Source organism: Muntiacus reevesi, chromosome X (assembly GCF_963930625.1).
Source record: "Muntiacus reevesi chromosome X, mMunRee1.1, whole genome shotgun sequence".
Classification (NCBI taxonomy): Eukaryota; Metazoa; Chordata; class Mammalia; order Artiodactyla; family Cervidae; genus Muntiacus; species Muntiacus reevesi.
In genome coordinates, this window is record NC_089271.1 from 16,178,143 (window position 1) to 16,200,024 (window position 21,882).

Genomic DNA, 21,882 nt, shown 5'->3' on the forward strand with positions numbered 1-21,882 from the left:
AAAACATCATACACCATGACCAAGTGGGTTTTATCCCAGGAATGCAAGGATTCTTTAATATCCGCAAGTCAATCAATGTAATACACCACATTAACAAATTGAAAGATAAAAACCATATGATTATCTCAATAGATGCAGAGAAAGCCTTTGACAAAATTCAACACTCATTTATGATTAAAACTCTCCAGAAAGCAGGAATAGAGGGAACATACCTCAACATAATAAAAGCTATATATGAGAAACCCACAGCAAGCATCAGCCTCAATGGTGAAAAATTGAAAGCATTTCCCCTGAAATCAGGAACAAGACAAGGGTGCCCACTCTCACCACTACTATTCAACATAGTGTTAGAAGTTTTGGCCACAGCAATCAGAGCAGAAAAAGAAGTAAAAGGAATCCAGATAGGAAAAGAAGAAGTGAAACTCTCGCTGTTTGCAGATGACATGATCCTCTACATAGAAAACCCTAAAGACTCTTCCAGAAAATTACTAGAGCTAATCAACGAATATAGTAAAGTTGCAGGATATAAAATTAACACACAGAAATCCCTTGCATTTCTATACACTAACAATGAGAAAACAGAAAGAGAAATTAAGGAAACAATACCATTCACCATTGCAACAAAAAGAATAAAATACTTAGGAGTATATCTACCTAAAGAAACAAAAGACCTGTACATAGAAAACTAAAACACTGATGAAAGAAATCAAAGAGGACACAAACAGATGGAGAAACATACTGTGTTCATGGATTGGAAGAATCAATATTGTCAAAATGGCTATTCTACCCAAAGCAATCTATAGATTCAATGCAATCCCTATCAAGCTACCAACGTTATTTTTCACAGAACTAGAACAAATAATTTCACAATTTGTAATGGAAATACAGAAAACCACGAATAGCCAAAGTAATCTTGAGAAAGAAGAATGGAACTGGAGGAATCAACCTGCCTGAGTTCAGACTCTACTACAAAGCCACAGTCATCAAGACAGTATGGTACTGGCACAAAGACAGAAATATAGATCAATGGCACAGAATTGAAAGCCCAGAGATAAATCCACGAACCTATGGACAACTTATCTTTGACAAAGGAGGAAAGGACATACAATGGAAAAATGACAACCTTTTTAACAAGTCGTGCTGGGAAAACTGGTCAACCACTTGTAAAAGAATGAAACTAGAACACTTTCTAACACCATACACAAAAATAAACTCAAAATGGATTAAAGATCTAAATGTAAGACCAGAAACTATAAAACTCCTAGAGGAGAACATAGGCAAAACACTCTCCGACATAAATCTCAGCAGGATCCTCTATGACCCACCTCCCAGAATATTGGAAATAAAAGCAAAACTAAACAAATGGGATCTAATGAAACTTAAAAGCTTCTGCACTACAAAGGAAACTATAAGTAAGGTGAAAAGACAGCCCTCAGATTGGGAGAAAATAATAGCAAAGAAGAAACAGACAAAGGATTAATCTCAAAAATATACAAGCAACTCCTGAAGCTCAATTCCAGAAAAATAAATGAGCCAATCAAAAAATGGGCCAAAGAACTAAACAGACATTTCTCCAAAGAAGACATACAGGTGGCTAACAAACACATGAAAAGATGCTCAACATCACTCATTATCAGAGAAATGCAAATCAAAACCACAATGAGGTACCATTACACGCCAGTCAGAATGGCTGCTATCCAAAAGTCTACAAGCAATAAATGCTGGAGAGGGTGTGGAGAAAAGGGAACCCTCTTACACTGTTGGTGGGAATGCAAACTAGTACAGCCACTATGGAGAACAGTGTGGAGATTTCTTAAAAAACTGGAAATAGAACTGCCATATGACCCAGCAATCCCACTTCTGGGCATACACACCGAGGAAACCAGATCTGAAAGAGACACGTGCACCCCAATGTTCATCGCAGCACTGTTTATAATACCCAGGACATGGAAGCAACCTAGATGCCCATCAGCAGACGAATGGATAAGGAAGCTGTGGTACATATACACCATGGAATATTACTCAGCCGTTAAAAAGAAGTCATTTGAATCAATTCTAATGAGATGGACGAAACTGGAGCCCATTATACAGAGTGAAGTAAGCCAGAAAGATAAAGACCATTACAGCATACTAACACATATATATGGAATTTAGAAAGATGGGAATGATAACCCTATATGCAAAACAGAAAAAGAGACACAGAAGTATAGAACAGACTTTTGAACTCTGTGGGAGAAGGTGAGGGTGGGATGTTTCAAAAGAACAGCATGTATATTATCTATGGTGAAACAGATCACCAGCCCAGGTGGGATGCATGAGACAAGTGCTTGGGCCTGGTGCACTGGGAAGACCCAGAGGAGTCGGGTGGAGAGGGAGGTGGGAGAGGGGATCGGGATGGGGAATACGTGTAACTCTATGGCTGATTCGTGACAATATATGACAAAACCCACTGAAATACTGTGAAGTAATTGGCCTCCAACTAATAAAATAAAATTAAAGAAAAAACTGAAAAAAGGAGGGAAAACCACTAGACCATTCAGGTATGACCTAAAGTGGAAGTGACAAATAGATTCAAGGGGTTAGATCTGATAGACAGAGCCCCTGAAGAACTATGGACAGAGGTTCATGACATTGTAGGAGGCAGTGATCAAGACCATCCCCAAGAAAAAGAAATGCAAAAAGGCAAAATGGTTATCTGAGGAGGCCTTAAAAACAGCTGAGAAAAGAAGTGAAAGGCAAAGAAGACAAGGAAAGATGTACCCATTTGAATGCACAGTTCCAAAGATTAGCAAGGAGAGATGAGAAAGTCTTTCTCAGTGATCAATGCAAAGAAATAGAGGAAAAGAATAGAATGCGAAAGACCAGAGATCTCTTCAAGAAAATTAGATACCAAAGGAATATTTCATGCAAAGACAGGCACAATAAAGGACAGAAATGGTATGGACCTAACAGAAACAAAAGATATTAAGAAGAGGTGGCAAGAATACACAGAAGAACTACACGAAGATCTTCATGACCCAGATAACCATGATAGTGTGATCACTCACCTAGAGCCAGACATCCTGGAATGCGAAGTCAAGTAGGCCTTAGGAAGCATCACCAGAAACATAGCTAGTAGAGGTGATGGAATGACATTGTACAGGAGGCACATATTCTTTGGTTGCAAAGAATAGAAGCAATCTGATTTCGGTATTGACCATCTGGTGATGTCCATGTGGTCTTCTCTTGTTTTGTTGAAAGAGTGTGTTTACTATGATCAATGCTTGGCAAAACTCTGTTAGCCTTTATCCTGCTTCATCTTGTGCTCCAAGGCCAAATTTGCCTGTTATTCCGGGTATCTCTTGACTTCCTACTTTTGCATTCCAGTCTCCTATAATGAAGAGGATATCTTTTGGGTGTTAGTTCTAGAAGGTCTTGTAGGTCTTCATAGAACCATTCAACTTCAGCTTCTTCAGCATTACTGGTTGGGGCATAGACTTGGATTACAGTTGAACTCTTTCAAATCCTAAAAGATGATGCTGTGAAAGTGCTGGACTCAATATGCCAGCAAATTTGGAAAACAGTAATGGCCACAGGACTGGAAAAGGTGAGTTTTCAATCCAATCCCACACAAAGGCAATGCCAAGCAATGTTCAAACTACCACACAATTGCACTAATCTCACATGCTAGCAAAGTAATGCTTAAAATTCTCCAAGCCAAGCTTCAATAGTACATGAACCATGAATTTCCAGATGTTCAAGCTGCATGCAGAAAAAGCAGAGGAATCAAAGATCAAATTGCCAACATCAGTTGGATCACCAAAAAAGCAAGAGAATTCCAGAAAAACATCTACTTCTGCTTTATTGACTACGCCAAAGCCTTTGACTGTGTAGATCACAACAAACTGTGGAAAATTCTTCAAGAGATGGGAACACCAGACCACCTGACCTACCTCCTGAGAAATCTGTATGCAGGTCAAGAAGCAACAGTTAGAACCAGACATGGAACAACGAACTGGTTCCAAATTAGGAAAGGAGTGCATCAAGGTTGTATATTGTCACCCTCCTTATTTAACTTATATGCAGAGTACATCATGTGAAATGCTGGGCTGGATGAAGCACAAACTGGAATCAAGATTGCCGGAAGAAATATCAATAACCTCAGATATGCAGATGACACCACCCTTATGGCAGAGAGTGAAGAGGTACTGAAGAGTCTCTTGATGAAGGTGAAAGAGGAGAATGAAAAAGTTGACTTAAAACTCAATATTCAGAAAACTAAGATCATAGCATCTGGTCCCATGATTTCATGGCAATAGATGGGGAAACAATGGAAAGTGACAGACTTTTATTTTTCTGGGCTCCAAAATCACTGCAGATGGTGACTGGAGCAATAAAATTAAAAGATGCTTGCTCCTTGGAAGAAAAGCTATCACCAACCTAGACAGCATATTATAAAGCAGAGACATTACTTTGCTGACAAAGGTGCATCTAGTCAAAGCTATGGTTTTTCCAGCAGTCATTTATGGATGTGAGAGTTGGACTATAAAGAAAGCTAAGCACAGAAGAATTGATGCTTTTGAACTGTGGTGTTGGAGAAGACTCTTAAGAGCCTCTTCCACTGCAAGGAGCTCAAATCAGTCAATCCTAAAAGAAATTAGTCCTGAATACTCATTGGAAGGATTGATGCTGAAGCTGAAACTCCAATACTTTGGCCACCTGATGCAATGAGGTGACTCTTTTGAAAAGCCCCTGATGCTGGGAAAGATTGAAGGTGGGAGCAGATGGGGACAACAGAGGATGAGATGGTTGAATGGCATCACTGACTCAATGGACATGAGTTTGAGTAAGCTCCGGGAGTTGGTGATGGACAGGGAAGCATGGCGTGGTGCAGTCCATGGGTTCACAAAGAATCAAACTTGACTCGGCAACTGAACTGAACTGAACTGATGGTTTTTTCATTCTTACAGAGGGAGTCCTAATTTAGAAGTCTGGGAAATTCTACTCTGGACCATGTACTATAACTCTCCAATGATTAGAAGTTACATAGACAAAAATCAGAAAGCAAATGCTCGATGTGTCCAGAGGGCTTTGGGGCTCAAGTTGCAGAGTCCTGCTGCCTACAGGAGGTTGAAGGATAGACTGAGAGGGAAAACTAGAGCAAAGATTAATTAAGTTCACAGGTAAACCATGCTAACATAGCATGACAGTCTGTGGACAAAAATTTACAAACCACACAGTGAAAATTGACACCCCCACTCCAGTTACTTGAGATCATCATCCCTGGAGCCTCAGCTGGGGCCTAGTCATCGCCAATGAACAGCAATAAGAGTTTCTGAACTCCAAGGCACCAGCTCCTGGGACAGGTGGGCTGAGGGGTCAAATCTTGAAGGCGATTCAACCACAACCCTGGGCCTCCAGGGCTTTTCCAGCACATAAGTTGGGAGAGTTGAAGGCTGAGTAGCAGTATAGCTTCTGGCCTCCAGCAGCAAAAGCACAGCCATAAAAAAAAAAAGCACAAGTCATAAACTCTGGTGGGATGAGGGATCTGGGGGCACTGCCATTTTCTAGCATGCTTGCATCATCACCAAAGTAACAAAAGCTTTGAGTACAGATAAAGCTCATTGATTTAATTTCTTACTGCCTCCCTGGGGTCTCATTTAAGGCCCCTGCAAAAGATAAGCCCTTTGCTCCTAAGAATCTGTTTACCAGTAGAATGAGGCCAAGTGTTAAAACCAAGTATTTGGACACATAAAAACACAAACTTCCTAGAGTGCTTCGTTTTCAACTGTAACTGATTCATATGTTAATATAATGTGGCAAAAGCAAGTAAAATCAAATCTGAGGCTTTCACATTAATTGAGGTTATTTAACTTTATTATATTTTAAAATCTGAAAACTGTAAAACAGTATTTATACAAACACCTGAGGACTGTTTAACTGGGCACAGCATCTTCAAACAAACAATTTGAGAGAAGACAGTTTAAATTAGAATTTTGTCTTAAAACACAAAGTGAATAACATAGATGAAACCACCCTTTAAATAGTAGCATTCTCATATAAAGTACATTTGGTTTTCTAAAAAAGAAAATGTACATTCTTGCCCCTGGTGTACATTTTATTGGCATTTATAACAAATGGCTAATACTTTTAGCACAGATTCTCATAGCTTATAAACATTACACCAAAGTTATACAAAGTAATAACAATTAACATATAGCACCATTTCCCCTCAAAAGTTCTAACTTTAAAAACAAAACCCAAAATGATAAGTCAGAATTAATGCATCTTCCAAAATTTAGCAGAATAAATGGCTCAGAACTAAGCAAATTAACTAACAACATTGCATAGGACAGAGAACTTCCCTGTATGGAAACCAATCTGTGGATTGTTTCTTATCCCCTGAAGACTAAGCTGAGAGGTACTAGTGATAGCAAATGATGCAAATATTTTTTCAGAATAAAAACATCCAACTATATAAATAGTTCACCATTACCTCTGTGGCAATGCAAAGTGCCATATTAAATTCAAAAAGAACAGGTTAACTTGTTTGAATACCTACAAGTATAGAATAATATATAAATACAGTATTGAATTCATATGAGGAATAAACATAGACAATAAAATATATATATTTTAAAATTTGGGCACAGGTGTCTTCATGTAAGGGCTTCCCTGATAGCTAAGTTGGTAAAGACTTCGCCTGCAATGCAGCAGACCCCGGTTTGATTCCTGGGCTGGGAAGATCCGCTGGAAAAGGGATAGTCTTCTTCATATAAAGATGTGAGAAAGAATTCCAAGCTAAATGTCTAAGCTTGGAGAAAACATGTAAAGTTTTGAAATAACAAGTATTTCATTTAAAAAATTTAATTGGACTCCAAAACCACCCTTGTACTATAATATCTCCTGCATAGAACAACCACTCTATAATTGTTCAAAATTCATCAAAAACTGATAAAAACACTTTATGAAAGTTTATAAGCTTGTTTTTTCTTTAAATATGAACAAATACAACATATAGAGAAATAGTAATGAAAGGAAAATAATTTATATGGCTATTCCCTTTCAGGAAACTGATAGAACATGAATAGAACATTGCAGTAACAGATAAAGTATTTGAGAAAGAGATGATATCTATAGCTGTATCTTTAAATTCTCTTCTAAGGAAAACTTCACATGAATTTCATTAGAGAGCCTGTCAGTCCCTGATACTTTCCCCTTTGGGATTTAGCTGTTTTGGTTTTACATATAAACATTAACCAAAATCAAAGGTGTTTCTTTGTTTCCTGCATGAAGTGTATTTGCAAACTCTACAATAAAATAATAAACAGAGATAAAGAACTGCCAATTTGAATATGCTAATACTAACATGTTAATGGCTTTTAAAGAAGTAGACTGGACTTATAGTTCTGCAATTCTGGATATAATGTAGTTTTAGAGGAACTGTCTACAAAACAAAAATTGCTATGAGAATAAAAATACTTTTAAATTAAAAGTTATCAAAACAACTGAAAACTATGTCTAATCTAAACATATATTTTTCAATTATATTTTCCTTCTTTAAGTTTTTCAATATAATAACATAACTTTAAGGCTGGCCCCAGTTTCAGCCCCATATACTTCATAATCACATCACTTTTGAGTAGTAGCAGAGCCTTCCCATCAATTTCCTATAGAGAGAAATAAATTATAATTATTAACACTGATTTCACATTTTGTCAAGTTACTTACATATAAGAACATATAAATAGAGAGTAGCTGTACATTCTCAATATATATTCTCTGAATATGCATTTATTTCCTGAAAACTATTAAAAACATAACTTATATGTGAAACATCATTTGAAAATTTCTAAATTCACTTCAAATTTTAAGAAAAAGTAAACTTAACCCAGTATCTTTGAAAAATGGCCTTAGCATCAAACTATCTGATTTTAAAAACTACGTGTTGAATAAAATACCACATATCTATGACAAAGGGTATATAGAAAACTATGAATTGTAGAAATAAATTTCAGACGGTTATTAACTTTCTTAGAAAGGCTGGGAATGTATGCCAGCATTAATGCAAACTGTAAATGTGCTAAACAGTGTTGTCTTTATGTTGAAAGCTATTCACTTAATTATGTGAAGCTAATTAGGTGCTAAAACATATTACTGATTTTCTTACAATATGAAAAAGGATACAAAAGGATACGCTTGGTCATGAATTTGATTTGTTAGAAAAGACTATAAACAATATTTAACAGACACAAGGTATCCTTCTAATACTATTTATTTGCTTAATAAAACAATTTATGTTTTGGAAGTATGTTTGATTTTCCTGAGTTTCTATTTAAAATAAAGCTGCACAGTTACTAGATTCATCAGGCATCGTAATAAGGACACCATGTTACAAAGGTGGTCATTCCCTCCTACTCACAATCCCAGGACCAAGCAGGGAGCAGGTGGGGAGGATGTTTGTAGCTGGTATTATAGAGAAGACACCTGAGAGTGGCCATGCTGAATCATCTTCTCTTGAGAACTCAAAGACATGTAGTATGTTAGGTACTTGGGTACCCATTTAAAGCACAGATCCAGCCTCTACCCTTTAAGGATCTAACTTTGGGCAAAGTAAACTCTCTTAAATATGGAAAAATCAGTTGATAGGGTTCCCCCACCATCCACACTAATCAGCAACCAACTGAAGGGCCTGCAGAGAGATAATTCAAAGTCATTACAGCAGGAAAACTGGATCAAAAGATACATTACATGTTGCCTGAAGAGTTCAGCAAGGGGGCCTGATTTCTGAGGATCTTTATGTTTCATAAACTGTATCACTTCATCCACAGACCAGGTTGCAGGGTCCTTAGAGAAGCCTTGCTTCAGGACACTGGGGTCAGGTACAGCTATATAACTTGGAGCTTCAATTGGGGGGAAAAAAGACAAATCATACTTGACCTGATCATTATCCTGAAAGAAAAGATGTTAAGCAGGGAATAATTTTATCATTCCTGGAATGTTCTGTGAAGTACCCCAGCATGGACCCAGGATTCCAAAGGTAAAAATTTAGTGAAAGCCTAGATAAAGATGACCTGAGGATAACTACCCAAGAATGCCCCACTTGACCTCCCCCAAACAACAAAAGCAACTTCAGAATGTACCCTAGAGTTTAAAAGATCATAATGCAGACCAAGCAATCCAAGGTCTCTTTGGCCACAGACAAATACAGAAAAAGACCTGTAACTTAGGTTAAATCAAGGTTAATCTAAGCTAACCTATTGCTCTCTTCAAGTATTTTGAAGAATTTCTCTCAATCTTCCTCCTCTTGAGAAAAGACTCAAGACTAGGTTTGAGTCTTTTGCTAGCTAATTGCAATGAAAATCTCCAGAATTTACAGCTTTATAATTGTTTAAATTAATTCATTTTAATCAATAAATTTTCAATAAACCATATTATCTCTTGAGAATCAATTTAGTTCTTTCACTGAATCTCTCCCATGTATTCAATAAGGATTATTTTTAGCATTAATTTATTCTTTAAACTCCTGTCTCTCAAAGCTTAAATGCTTACCTGAATTTTGAAGAAAACAAGATTATTTTGTACTTAGCTAGGTCAGAAGCAACTTTAACATTATACTGAATACCTCTTTCAAATTTCACTGCATAGTGACAGATATTTTGGTTGAAGGTTTATATATTTAAAAAGAAATCAAAACATGAAATAATTTAAGTGCTCATACCTCAAAAAGTTATAGTTGTGCTATTCACTAAGTTGTACTCAAAATTTCTTTCTGTCCAGACATGTATTCGTTTCCTCAACCTGAGTGCCTGACTCTCTAAAGTTAGTATATGATAACAGAAGCGGGTTTGGTGCTTTGCTAGGAAGATTTGTTTCTCTAAACAAAGACCATCAACACAAATCTGATCTTTTCGTGTATGTGAATTACCCAAAAGTGAACCTTTTCTTTCCTGTAATCTGTGCTCTAGTCATTTCAGGAGTATTTTGGGTATTCATCCAAGGAAAGGGCAAAGAAAACAGAAGATGTAAGAACTTGCAATGGTAAATTTTTGGTGTAGCTCAGAATTTTATATATTTTCTTTTTAAATATCATAATGTGATATTTTTGATGTGAAATAAAAATTCTTCATTAAAATCTTCCTACTTTCTCCTTGAGAAGGAAATAGCAACCCATTCCAGTACCCTTGCCTGGAAAATCCCATGGATAGAGGAGCCTGGTAGATAGACTACAGCCCATGGGGGTTGCAAAGAGTCGAACACTACTGAGTGACTTCACTTCACTCACATCCTACTTTCTACTTGTCAGAAATAAAAACGGTCTACCAAGAAACGCTGCTAGGTTGCATCAAACTCAAGTAAAAGTGATGATGATACAGATCATGTCATGCCTAAGGCATTCTAACAATTCAGACAGAGAAGTCTTCTTTAACTCAAGAGACTCAATTTAATATTTAAAAAATTACTGGCAAGGCTATTCATACCTCAATAATGTATTTTGTGGGATTTTTGGTTTCTGCCATCAGAATCTGGTATGGTTATGTCTTGAATAACATGTAACTTGTTTTATAGATTACTACAAATAAATTATATGTAAAAACAGGATTTCTGGGATAAAATTATAATTTTATATTAAAAATAAAACAGCTGTGAGCCCACCTATCTCTAACCTACCATGGAAAAATACTTTAATTGGGCCCATATCTTCAAGACAATCAGAGAAGGTTATAAATATTACATTAGTAGTAGTATTCACATAGTTATATGAAAAAAATTAAAGTCCAGTCACACTCTTCTCCTTAATGGCTCTATCATATATACACTAGGAGATCAGTAAATATTTCTGGTATAAATGAAATGAAAGTGAGTTGATTTTATCCCAGATGATACTGAATTTCTTTCCTGTAATAAAAATCAACAATTTGTTTCATTCAAATATCGGGGTGGGGCAAGGCAGGAGGCATCATCAGAAATCAAGGCAGACTCAGCTTTAAGTAACAGTTCCAACACCTTAAGGAAAATAAAGTGAAATGCTTACCTATTCTCTGAAGATGTACAGCCCTGGAGTCAGAGTGACTGGACTGGCCAAGCCACTTTCTAGTTGGGAGACCTTAGTTAAGCAACTTCTCAGATTTCTCACCTGAAAATGTTTACCAGCACCTACATCTCAAGAAACTGCTGTAAAGATGTAATGCATGAAGCAATGTAAAATATTATGTGCTGGCACATAATATCAGATGGTAATGAAGATGATGATGATTTTATTACTATTAAGTAACGTTATTACTATTAAGTCTTTCCACACCTAGGAAGACTAGAAGCTAGCATCCTCAAACCCCAAAACAGGCTACTTTGGCATGGTAGTGTTAGACATACATTTAGAAATGAGATTCAGCATTAGAAGTAACCTTTAGAGCCTTCTTCTAAGAAGGCCTATCTTCATAAGCTCATATAGTGAAAATATCTAAAAACTTATGATACACTACCCCTTTATAAAATGAACACCTATCTTCTGATTCTTTACAAAAATCACTCCAAAACCAGAGACGATCTATATGGGGTATATGAGATGGGAGTGACAATATTAAATGTGTCACAGCATGTGTACAGATGATATCCATGATAAAAGGCAAGGGATTGAGTTGATTCCTACTTCCTTTATTCCTCAACCTTGCCTAAATGCCTATCTTGTGTAAAAAGACAAAACACTTATTCCCTCCACCCCAACATCCTTAATCTTTAAAAGGGTACAGGATAGAGCTATCTTTGCACATGGAAGGCTGTTCTGGCTCTTTCTAAATGAGTGGTAGAATGCTGTACAGTTTATACATATCATGCTCTCTTGGTGGGTGTGAGGGAACAACTGAGAGTGTGGAAAACAGGGAAATGGCTGCAGCAACAGGATGCCAGAGCTGAGATCTGGGAGCCACGTACAGGCTGGGGCCAGGAAAGGTCTCAAGAGGGACAAGGAAGGGAGCATATCAGAATGAAAAAGAAGTGCATCCTTCCAGGCCTCAGAGTCACGCAAGGTTTGTGAGTCCACACAGTATCCAAGGAAATGAGAAACTACAATGGAATGAAAACCAATAAAATGAGAAGTCTCTATCAGAAACATGACTGGTGATCCAGATTCTCAGAAACAGTTCTGTAATGCCATGAGGGTTAGAGCATCTGTAGCAGCTTGGCCCTGACTCTTACCTCCTCAATTTTGACAATTTCTCCAATGTGATAAACTCTCAGGGATGATGTGGGGCATGGGAACCTTAAAGGGAAAGACAAACCCATCGGATGAGAATCACTGTTTTGGAAAATACCTTCACTTTCCCTCTGCATTTCAAATTCAACTTCAAGCTGACTACTCTTGATAGATGATTTGGTCTCCACTACTTTGGGACTTGAGGTGCATGGCATACTTTGAGAATCATTCATGGAGACTGGAGTATGAGTGCTTATAGGATTTTTTCTGGCAGGACTCAAAGAATTTGCTGTAGGTGGTGACTTCTTGGACTCTTCAGAAAGCTTTTCCTCTTTGGCCATGCCATCTTCCTCAGAAGGTAATACTTCCTCTACAAGAAAAAAAATACGAAGGCAATAAGAAAAAAGACAAAGGCAATTATCTTCAACAGACTTACAGTTTGAATACTACTAAAATGTCAAAAATCCCCTAAATTGGCAACAATAGTTCACTTAAGCCATGCTATAATGAACTACAAACCTCTAACACCAAGCACATGGCCATCCCCTTCATGATGTTTATAGTAATGGACACTGTCCTGAAATCCAAATTGATTCTAATGACATCATCTACTTTTCTCATAACTAACCCTTCACAGTCTTGCCACCAAGACTATGAACACTTCACTAAAACATTTATTTTTACGAATACAGTTCTTCACAACTATTTGTTATAATACACAATTGGTTTCTAATATTTGCTTACTACTTGGGCACTTAAAAAAAACTTCACTGGAGAAATGTTTTAGGTTTGTCTATTCCTCTTTATATAAAGCTTTTAGCAATACAAAGCTGAATGGGAAATGCTACTATAATCGTTTTTCTTTAATCTAAGGAGAAATGACAACTGCGCATTTCTTAAGGGAATGAAGTTCTCAACAAAGCTGCCAAAGTAATAGTTAACTGCCAAACAGATTTGAGGAAATATACCTCCCTATTCCCAACACCAACACTCAACAGCATACATAAGTGATAGCAGAGTGACTTTTCTTCCCAATCTTGCAACATGTAACTACTGTTTACCTTTAGAGGCAGGCACTATTATTTTGGGTTGCTTAGGAGAGAGAGGAGCAACATAAGGCAGAGGTTGCTCAGAAGGTCGTTTGGTGATTTTCTTTTCTGTTATATCTTCTTCTACTGTTTTCAAAAAAAGATCTGTTGTAACTAATTAATATACTTAAGCATTTTCATATAAACAGCATAAAACACTTCTTTGTATATCATTTGCCTACTATAACTTCATCAATAATCAATCATTTGTTTATGAACAAGATGTGCTCATTTCATCCTATTAAATAGTTCAGTGATATACAAGGGTTAAAACCATTATATCTATGCTTCATTTATTCTAGGGCCATATTTTTCTTACTCTCTCAGGCAGCAGTGAGGCAACTAAAAAGGCCCGAGAAAACAGCTCCCATGAACAACAAAGGTTAAGAATTCAGAGAAGTTAGAGTAGATAGAGTACAAAGAACACTCCATTTTATAGGTAACAATTCTGGCCGAGGGCTACTCTTACAACAATTCTACTGCTTACTTAACATTCAACCAAATGCATTTCTTCTTAAAAGACCATTCTTTAAGGCATAATCTTGAAATGAATCAATATTTTGATTTAATCTCCAACTAAAAGGAAAAATAAAGTACAATAAAAATCTATAAAGTAGGATAATAGATCTTCAGAAAGGAGAGAGACTGCAATGACAAAGTACCAAAGTCAAACTTCATCTAGTTAAAAATGACTAAGGGTCAGACATGTGCCTTAAAACCATCTGATAAGTAATTTTTAACCATCCAGTTACTGACTGATTATGAATGAGTCTAAGAGCGCTCTCGACATTTGATTTTATTTTTAATCAACTACAAAATCAACAGGCAAACCATATTTCAGTGAATAAGATGTATTTCTACAATTAAGACTGTTAAATTCTAAGAAAAGAAATAACTGACTTTTTTCATACCAATTTACTGATACAGAAAATTTGAACACTAAAGTATACAGTTTCTACAGTTTTCTATACATATTTACCTCAGAATTATAGCAAGATCAGAAAAAGTCTTTACTTACCTTTTACTTACAACATTATAATACTTTATGAAAAGTTTATGAAGCTAGTATATGGTCTACTATCTGGGATTGATACAAACATAAAATTGATTCTTGACTTCTGTTTCTGGGCACTGTAGTGAGCTAAGGCATGAAACTGTTCCTGCAGAGTAACTAGAAAAAGCCAGATAATTTACAAAGTACTTTAAAAGTCATCATAGAGAGGCACTTCCAAGATGACTGATTAAGGACTTTCCACTTCTTCATAAAACTAATGACAGCACTGGCAAAATCAACTTCTTCAAAATTCTGGATGTTAACAAAAGGCTTGAGTGAGTGAAAGTCACTCAGTCATGTCTGACTTTTGTGACCCCATGGACTGTAGCCTGCCAGGCTCCTCTGTCCATGGAATTCTCCAGGCCAGAATACTGGAATGGGTAGCCATTCCCTTCTCCAGGGGATCTTCCCAACCCAGGAATCGAACCCAGGTCTCCTGCACTGCAGGCGATTCTTTACTGTCTGAGCTACCAGGGAAGCCTAAGAATAGTGGAATGAGTAGCCTATCCCTTCTCCAGGGGATACAACAACCAAAAAAAGGTTTATTCAAGAAAAATGGCTGAATCTCAAAACAACAAATTCTGTGACATTTTAGCTTCCCCCCACTGGGAGGGGCACAATGCATTTGGAATTCTGCAAAAGCTCCACCCCCAGAGAACTGTCACTGAAAACTTCTCATCTCTGGGTTTGCTTTATTTGACCTAAATCAGAGGCTGCTCTGTGTGATCAGTCCTATCTCCAAAGCACTGGTCAAAAATTAAACCAAATCAAAACTAAAAAAACCACAACAGTGGTAAATGTTTAGCAGTGAAGCTCCCTGAGGCAGGATTATCAGTTGGGGCTGACAAAAAGCTTGACCAAAAAAAAACTGGAGAATGAGATGTCCATTAGGGCACTTAGAAAAGCACTGAGATATTCCTGCAAATCTATAAGGCTGTATGTATATGCATGGCTCTATGAATGCTTAGGGAAGACTTTAGAAGGCCCTAATCTTTCATTTTGTGACAACTTTGAAGCTCTGCACAGGAGTGTTGAAGGTAAGTTTCAACACACACACACAAAAAAAAAAAACCTTGACAAAGTCTGGAAGATATTCTGGTTCTGGGCACTTAGGAAAATCCTGTCCAATCATTAGCTGACCACTAAGCTAACTGAACAGATGTCAGTAACCACATATAACAAAATTAGCCCTCAAAAAAGTCATTAAATCAGTTCAGTAAAGTCTCTAAAAAAAACAAACATCACCAGCAACAACAGACCCTAGGAAGGAGTAGGGAACCTGATTTTCAGAGTTGCTGTATTATATTACATTTAAATTTTAACTAAAAATTAGGAGACATGACAAGAAATGAAAAGTATGACCCATATATGGTAGAAGAGGGGGAGAGTCAACAGAACCTACCTCTGAGCAAGCCCAAACATTGGACTTACTAAGCAAAGATATAAAATCAGTTATTTATATATGGACAAAGAACTTCTAAAAAATCATGTCTAAAGAATTAAAAGAAAGTATAAGAACAATGTCTCACACTATTGATAAAGTGATAAAAAAATTATTAAAAAAAGAACCAAATAGAAATTCAGGACTTGAAAAGGGTAATAAATGAAATAAAAAATAATACACTAGGGGGTTCAACAGCAGATTTCAATTATCAGAAGAAAGAATCACCAAATTTTGAAAAAGGTCAATTGAAATTAGTCCGAGGAACAGGAAAAAGAAAAGACCATCACAGCACTGTAAAGCAATTATCCTCCAGTGAAAAAAAAAATTTTTTAAACATCAATGTACAACAGGAAATGAGGGTGGTCTTGTCCAATCTATCTGACTCCAAGATTTGAGGCATTATGCAGTACACAATAGCTGCATAAATCCCATTACTAAGTAACTGTTGTTATTTAAGAATTAAATAAAATTTTTTTTCAAAAAAGAAGAGAAAATGAACAGACCTCAGAGACCTGTGGGATATCAAAGATCAAGCAGTACCAAAATACATATAATGAGAGAGTCCTTGAAGGAGAGGACAGAGAATAAGGAACAGAAAGACTATTTGAAGAAATAATGTCTAAAAGCTTCCCAAATTTAATGAAAACTATTAATCTGCATAATCCAAAAAATACAAAAATCTCCAATTATGATAAACTCAAACATATCCACACCTAGAGAAAAGCACAGTCAACCATCAAAAGCAAAAGATGAAAGATGATATTGAAATCAAGAACAGAAAAGCAAAAAAAAAAAAAAGAACAGAAAAGCAGATCATCACACATAAAGGATCCTAAACAAAACTAACAACTGACTTCTCATCAGAAACTACAGAGGCAATACTGCTAAGTTGCTTCAATCTTGTGTGACCCCATAGACAGCAGCCCACCAGGCTCTCCCATCCCTGGGATTCTCCAGGCAAGAACACTAGAGTGGGTTGCCATTTCCTTCTCCAATGCAGGAAAACTTCACTAAGTTGCTCAGTCGCATCTGACTCTTAGCAACCCCATGGACTGCAGCCTACCAGGCTCCTTCGTCCATGGGATTTTCCAGGCAAGAGGACTGGAGTGGGGTGCATTTGCCCCCTTGCCTCAGGGTGGAAATTAGACCCTGAAGAGATGTGCAAACAGAGGAAGCAAGAAATAAGCAAAAAAGAGGGAACACCTCTGGAACTGACAGGTGCAACAGATTAAAACCCTGTAGTTAACACTGACTAAGCACTGGAAGGGGCCTATAGACCTTGAGAAGAAGTATAAGTTGGAACAAGGAAATATCTGAAACTAAACTGACCACACACTGCCCACAACAGCTCCAGAGAAATTTCTAAATATATTTTTACTATTACCATTTTTATTTTTAACTGCTTCATTACTACTTTAATTTTCATTTTGATAACCTACTATTACCTTGCAAAAAAGAGCCTATTTTTAGCACAAATTTCATATGTATATTTTTTATAATTTTTGTGATTTTGTTTTGTATTTTTAATATTTCATTTTTGAGAGTCTAATCTCTATGCTAGGTTTTTAATCTTTGCTATCAATTTTGTACGATTAAGAATCCAAACTGCAATAACCATTTACACATAGGGGTGTGATTACTGCCTTCATTGCTCTTTCCACTTCTGACTCCCCCTTTTCTCCACCTGGTCACCTATACCTCCCCCCTCCCACTTCTATTCTCTAGTTAATTCTGTGAATTTCCCTGGGTGTTTCAGGAGTGGAAAACACCTAGGGAACTGACTACTGGCTAGATTGGTCTCTCCCCTTTTGACTCCCGCTCTTCTCCTCCTGGTCACCTCTATCTCCCTCCTCCCTCTTCTCTTCTCTGTGTAGCTCCATGAACCTATCTGGGTGTTCCAGACTGTGGAAAGCACATAGGGAATTGATTACTGCCTAGATAGCTCTCTCCCATTTTGACTCCCCCTCTTCTCCTGGTCACCTCTATCTTTCTCCTCCCTCTTCTCTTCTCCATGTACCTCTGTGAACCTTTCTGGGTATCCCTCACTGTGGAGAATTTTTTCACCATTAACCTAGATGTTTTACCATCTGTGGTGTATGGATGGAGAAATCTTGAGGCTACTGTAATAAAAAGACTGAAAGCCAGAGACAGGAGGCTTAAATCCAAAACTTGAGAACACCAGAAAACTGATGCAGGGAATATTAATAAACAAGAGCTCATCTAAAAGCCTCCATATTTACACTGAAACCAAGCTCCACCCAAGAGCCAACAAGTTCCAGAGCAAGACATGCCACACTAATTCTCTAACAATGCAGGAACACAGCCCTGAGCATTAAAATACAGGCTGCCCAAAGCCATGCCAAACCCATAGACATCCCAAAACTCACTAATGGACACTGCATTGCACTACAGAGAGAAGAGATCCAGCTTCATCCACCAGAACACAGATGCAAGCTCCCCTAACCAAGAAACCTTGAAAAGCCACTAGTCCAGCCCCACCCACAGGGAGCAAGCTCCACAATAAAGAGGAACTACAAACTTCCAGCCTACAGAAAGGCCACTCCAAGCACAGAAATTTAAACAAAATGAAAAGGCAAAGAAATATTCAACAGGTAAAGAAGCATGATAAATGCCCACCAAACCAAACAAAAGAAAAGGAGATAGGGAGTACACGAGAAAAAGAATTCAGAATAATGATAGTAAAGATGATCCAACATCTTGAAAACAAAATGGAGTTACAGATAAATAGCCTGGAGACAAGGATTGAGAAGATGCAAGAAATGTTTAACAAGGACCTAGAAGAAATAAAAAGGTCAATCCACAATCAATAATGCAATAACTAAGATCAAAAGCACTCTGGAGGGAACTAACAGTAGAATAACAGAGGCAGAAGATAGGATAAGAGAGGTGGAAGATAGAATGGTGGAAATAAATAAAGCAGAGAGGAAAAAAGAAAAAAGAATTTTAAAAAATGAGGACAACCTCAGAGACCTCTGGGACAACATTAAATGCCCCAACATTTGAATCATAGGAGTCCCAGAAGAAGACAAAAAGAAAGGGCATGAGAAAATATTTGAGGAGGTAATAGTTGAAAACTTCCCTAAAAAGGGCAAGCAAATAACCACCCAAGTCCAAGAAACCCAGAGAGTTGCAAACAGGATAAACCCAAGGCAAAACACCCCAAGACACATATTAATCAAATTAATGAAGATCAAATATCAAAAGCAGCAAGGGAAAAGCAACAAATAACACACAAGGGGATTCCCATAAGAATTACAGCTGATCTTTCAATAGAAACTCTTCAGGTCAGAAGGGAATGGCAGGACATACTTAAAGTGATGAAAGAGAAAAAACTACAATGCAGATTACTATACCCAGCAAGAATCTCATTCACATATGAAGGAGAAATCAAAAGCTTTACAGACAAGCAAAAGCTGAGAGAATTCAGCACCACCAAACCAGCTCTTCAACAAATGCTAAAGGATTTTCTCTAGACAGGAAACACAGAAAAAGTTTATAATCTCAAACTCAAAACAACAAAGTAAATGGCAATGGGATCATACTTATCAATAATTACCTTTAATGTCAATGGGTTGAATGCCCCAACCAAAAGACAAAGACTGGTTGAATGGATACAAAAACAAGACCTCTATATATGCTGTCTACAAGACACCCACCTCAAAACAACAGACACACACAGACTGAAACTGAAGGGCTGAAAAAAGATATTTCATGCAAATGGAGACCAAAAGAAAGCAGGAGTAGTAATACTCATATCAGATAAAATAGACTTTGAAATAAAGGCCGTGAAAAGAGACAAAGGACACCACATAATGATCAAAGGATCAATCCAAGAAGATATAATAATTATAAACATATATGCACCCAACATAGGAGTACCACAATATGTAAGGCTAAGGCTAACACATATGAAAGGGGAAATTAACAGTAACGCAATTATATTGGGAGACTTTAATACACCACTCACACCTATGAATAGGTCAACCAAACAGAAAATTAGCAAGGAAACAGAATCTTTAAATGATACAATGGACCAGTTAGACCTAATTGATACCTACAGGACATTTCACCCCAAAACAATGAATTTTACCTTTTTCTCAAGTGCACACAGGACATACTCCAGGATAGATCACATCCTAGGCCATAAGTCTAGCCTTGATAAATTAAAAAAAATTGAAATCATTTCAAGCATCTTTTCTGATTACAATGAGGTAAGATTAGATGTCAACTACAGGAGAAAAACTAATAAAATTGCAAACATATGGAGGCTAAACAACATGCCTTGAATAACCAACAAATCACAGATGAAATCAAAAAAAGAAATCAAAATATGCATAGAAACAAATGAAAATGTAACCACGACAACCCAAAGCCTATGGGATTCAGTAAAAGCAGTGCTAAGGTTAGGGTTCATAGCAATACATGCTTACCTCAAGAAACAAGAGAAAAATCAAATAAATAACCTAACTTTACATCTAAAGCAACTAGAAAAAGAAGAAATGAAGAACCTCAGGGTTAGTAGAAGGAAAAAAAATCATACAAATTAGGGCAGAAATAAATGAAAGAGAAACAAAGGAGACAAGCAAAAATCAACATAACTAAAAGCTGGTTCTTTGAGAAGATAAATAGACAAACTTTTAGCCAGAGCATCAAAAAAAAAAAAAAAAAGGAGAAAAATCAAATCAGCAAAATTAGAAATGGAATTGGAAAATCACAACAGACAACACAGAAATACAAAGGATCATAAGAGACTACTATCAGCAACTATATGGCAATAAAATGGACAACTTGGAGGAAATGGACGATTTCTTAAAAAGCATAACCTTCCCAGACTGAACCAGGAAGAAACAGAAAATCTTAACAGATCCATCACAAGCAAGGAAATCGAAACTGTAATCAACAATCTTCCAACAAACAAAAGCCCAGGACCAGATGGTTTCACAGGTGAATTCTACCAAAAATTTAGAGAAGAGCTAACAGCTATTCTACTCAAACTCTTCCAGAAAATTGCAGAGGAAGGTAAACTGTCAAACTCATTCTATGAGGCCACCATCACCCTAATACCAAAACCAGACAGAGATGTCTTACACACACACAAAAAAAACTTCAGGCCAATATCACTGATGAACATAGATGCAAAAATCCTCAACAAAATTCTAGCAAACAGAATCCAACAACGTATTAACAAGATCATACATCATGACCAAGTGGGCTTTATCCCAGAGATGCAAGAATTCTTCAATATTTGCAAATCAATCAATGTCATACACCACATTAACAAATTGAAAGATAAAAACCATATACTTATCTCAATAGACGCAGAGAAAGCCTTTGACAAATTCAACATCCATTTATGATAAAAACACCCCAGAAAGCAGGCACAGAAGGAACAAACCTCAACATAATAAGAGCCATATATGATAAACCCACAGCAAACATTATCCTCAACGATGAAAAATTGAAAGCATTTCCCCTAAAGTCAGGAACAAGACAAGGATGCCCATTTTCACCAGTACTATTCAACATAGTATTGGAAGTTTTAGCCATAGCAATCAGAGCAGAAAAAAAAAATAAAAGGATTGAAAAAGAAGACGTAAAACTCTGTTTGCAGATGACATGATCCTCTACATAGAAAACCCTAAAGATTCCACCAGAAAATTACTAGAGCTAATCAAAGAATATAGTAAAGTTGCAGGATATAAAATTAACACACAGAAATCCCTTGCATTCCTATACACTACAATGAGAAAATAGAGAAATTACGGAAACAATTCCACTCAACATTGCAACAAAAAGAATAAAATACTTAGGAATAAATCTACCTAAAGAAACAAAAGACCTATATATAGAAAACTATAAAACATTGGTGAAAGAAATCAAAGAGGACACAAATAGATGGAGATACCATGTTCATGGATCGGAAGAATCAGCATAGTGAAAATGTGTATACGACACAAAGCAATCTACAGATTCAGTGCAATCTCTATCAAGCTACCAATGGTATTTTCCGCAGAATTAGAACAAATAATTTCACAATTTGTATGGAAATACAAAAACCTCAAATAGCCAAAGCAACCTTGAGAAAGAAGAATGGAACTGGAGG

The 21,882-nt window shown here is 36.8% G+C and overlaps 1 protein-coding gene across 3 annotated transcripts in view; it reads right to left on the reverse strand.

Annotated features, from left to right (window-relative positions):
• Positions 1-5,848: 5,848 nt before the first annotated feature.
• Positions 5,849-21,882, reverse strand: part of SCML2 (Scm polycomb group protein like 2) — a 113,150-nt gene continuing 97,116 nt past the window's right edge. For 2 of the 3 annotated variants that reach the window (XM_065916112.1, XM_065916113.1), the window contains exons 12-15: positions 13,234-13,347; positions 12,291-12,542; positions 8,731-8,882; positions 5,849-7,649 (exon numbers count right to left, since the gene is read on the reverse strand). In XM_065916112.1, the coding sequence (XP_065772184.1) occupies positions 7,521-7,649; positions 8,731-8,882; positions 12,291-12,542; positions 13,234-13,347 (647 nt within the window). In that variant the 3' untranslated portion in view covers positions 5,849-7,520. The remainder of the gene's footprint in view (positions 7,650-8,730; positions 8,883-12,290; positions 12,543-13,233; positions 13,348-21,882) is intronic. The other variant, XM_065916114.1, reaches the window with a different exon arrangement.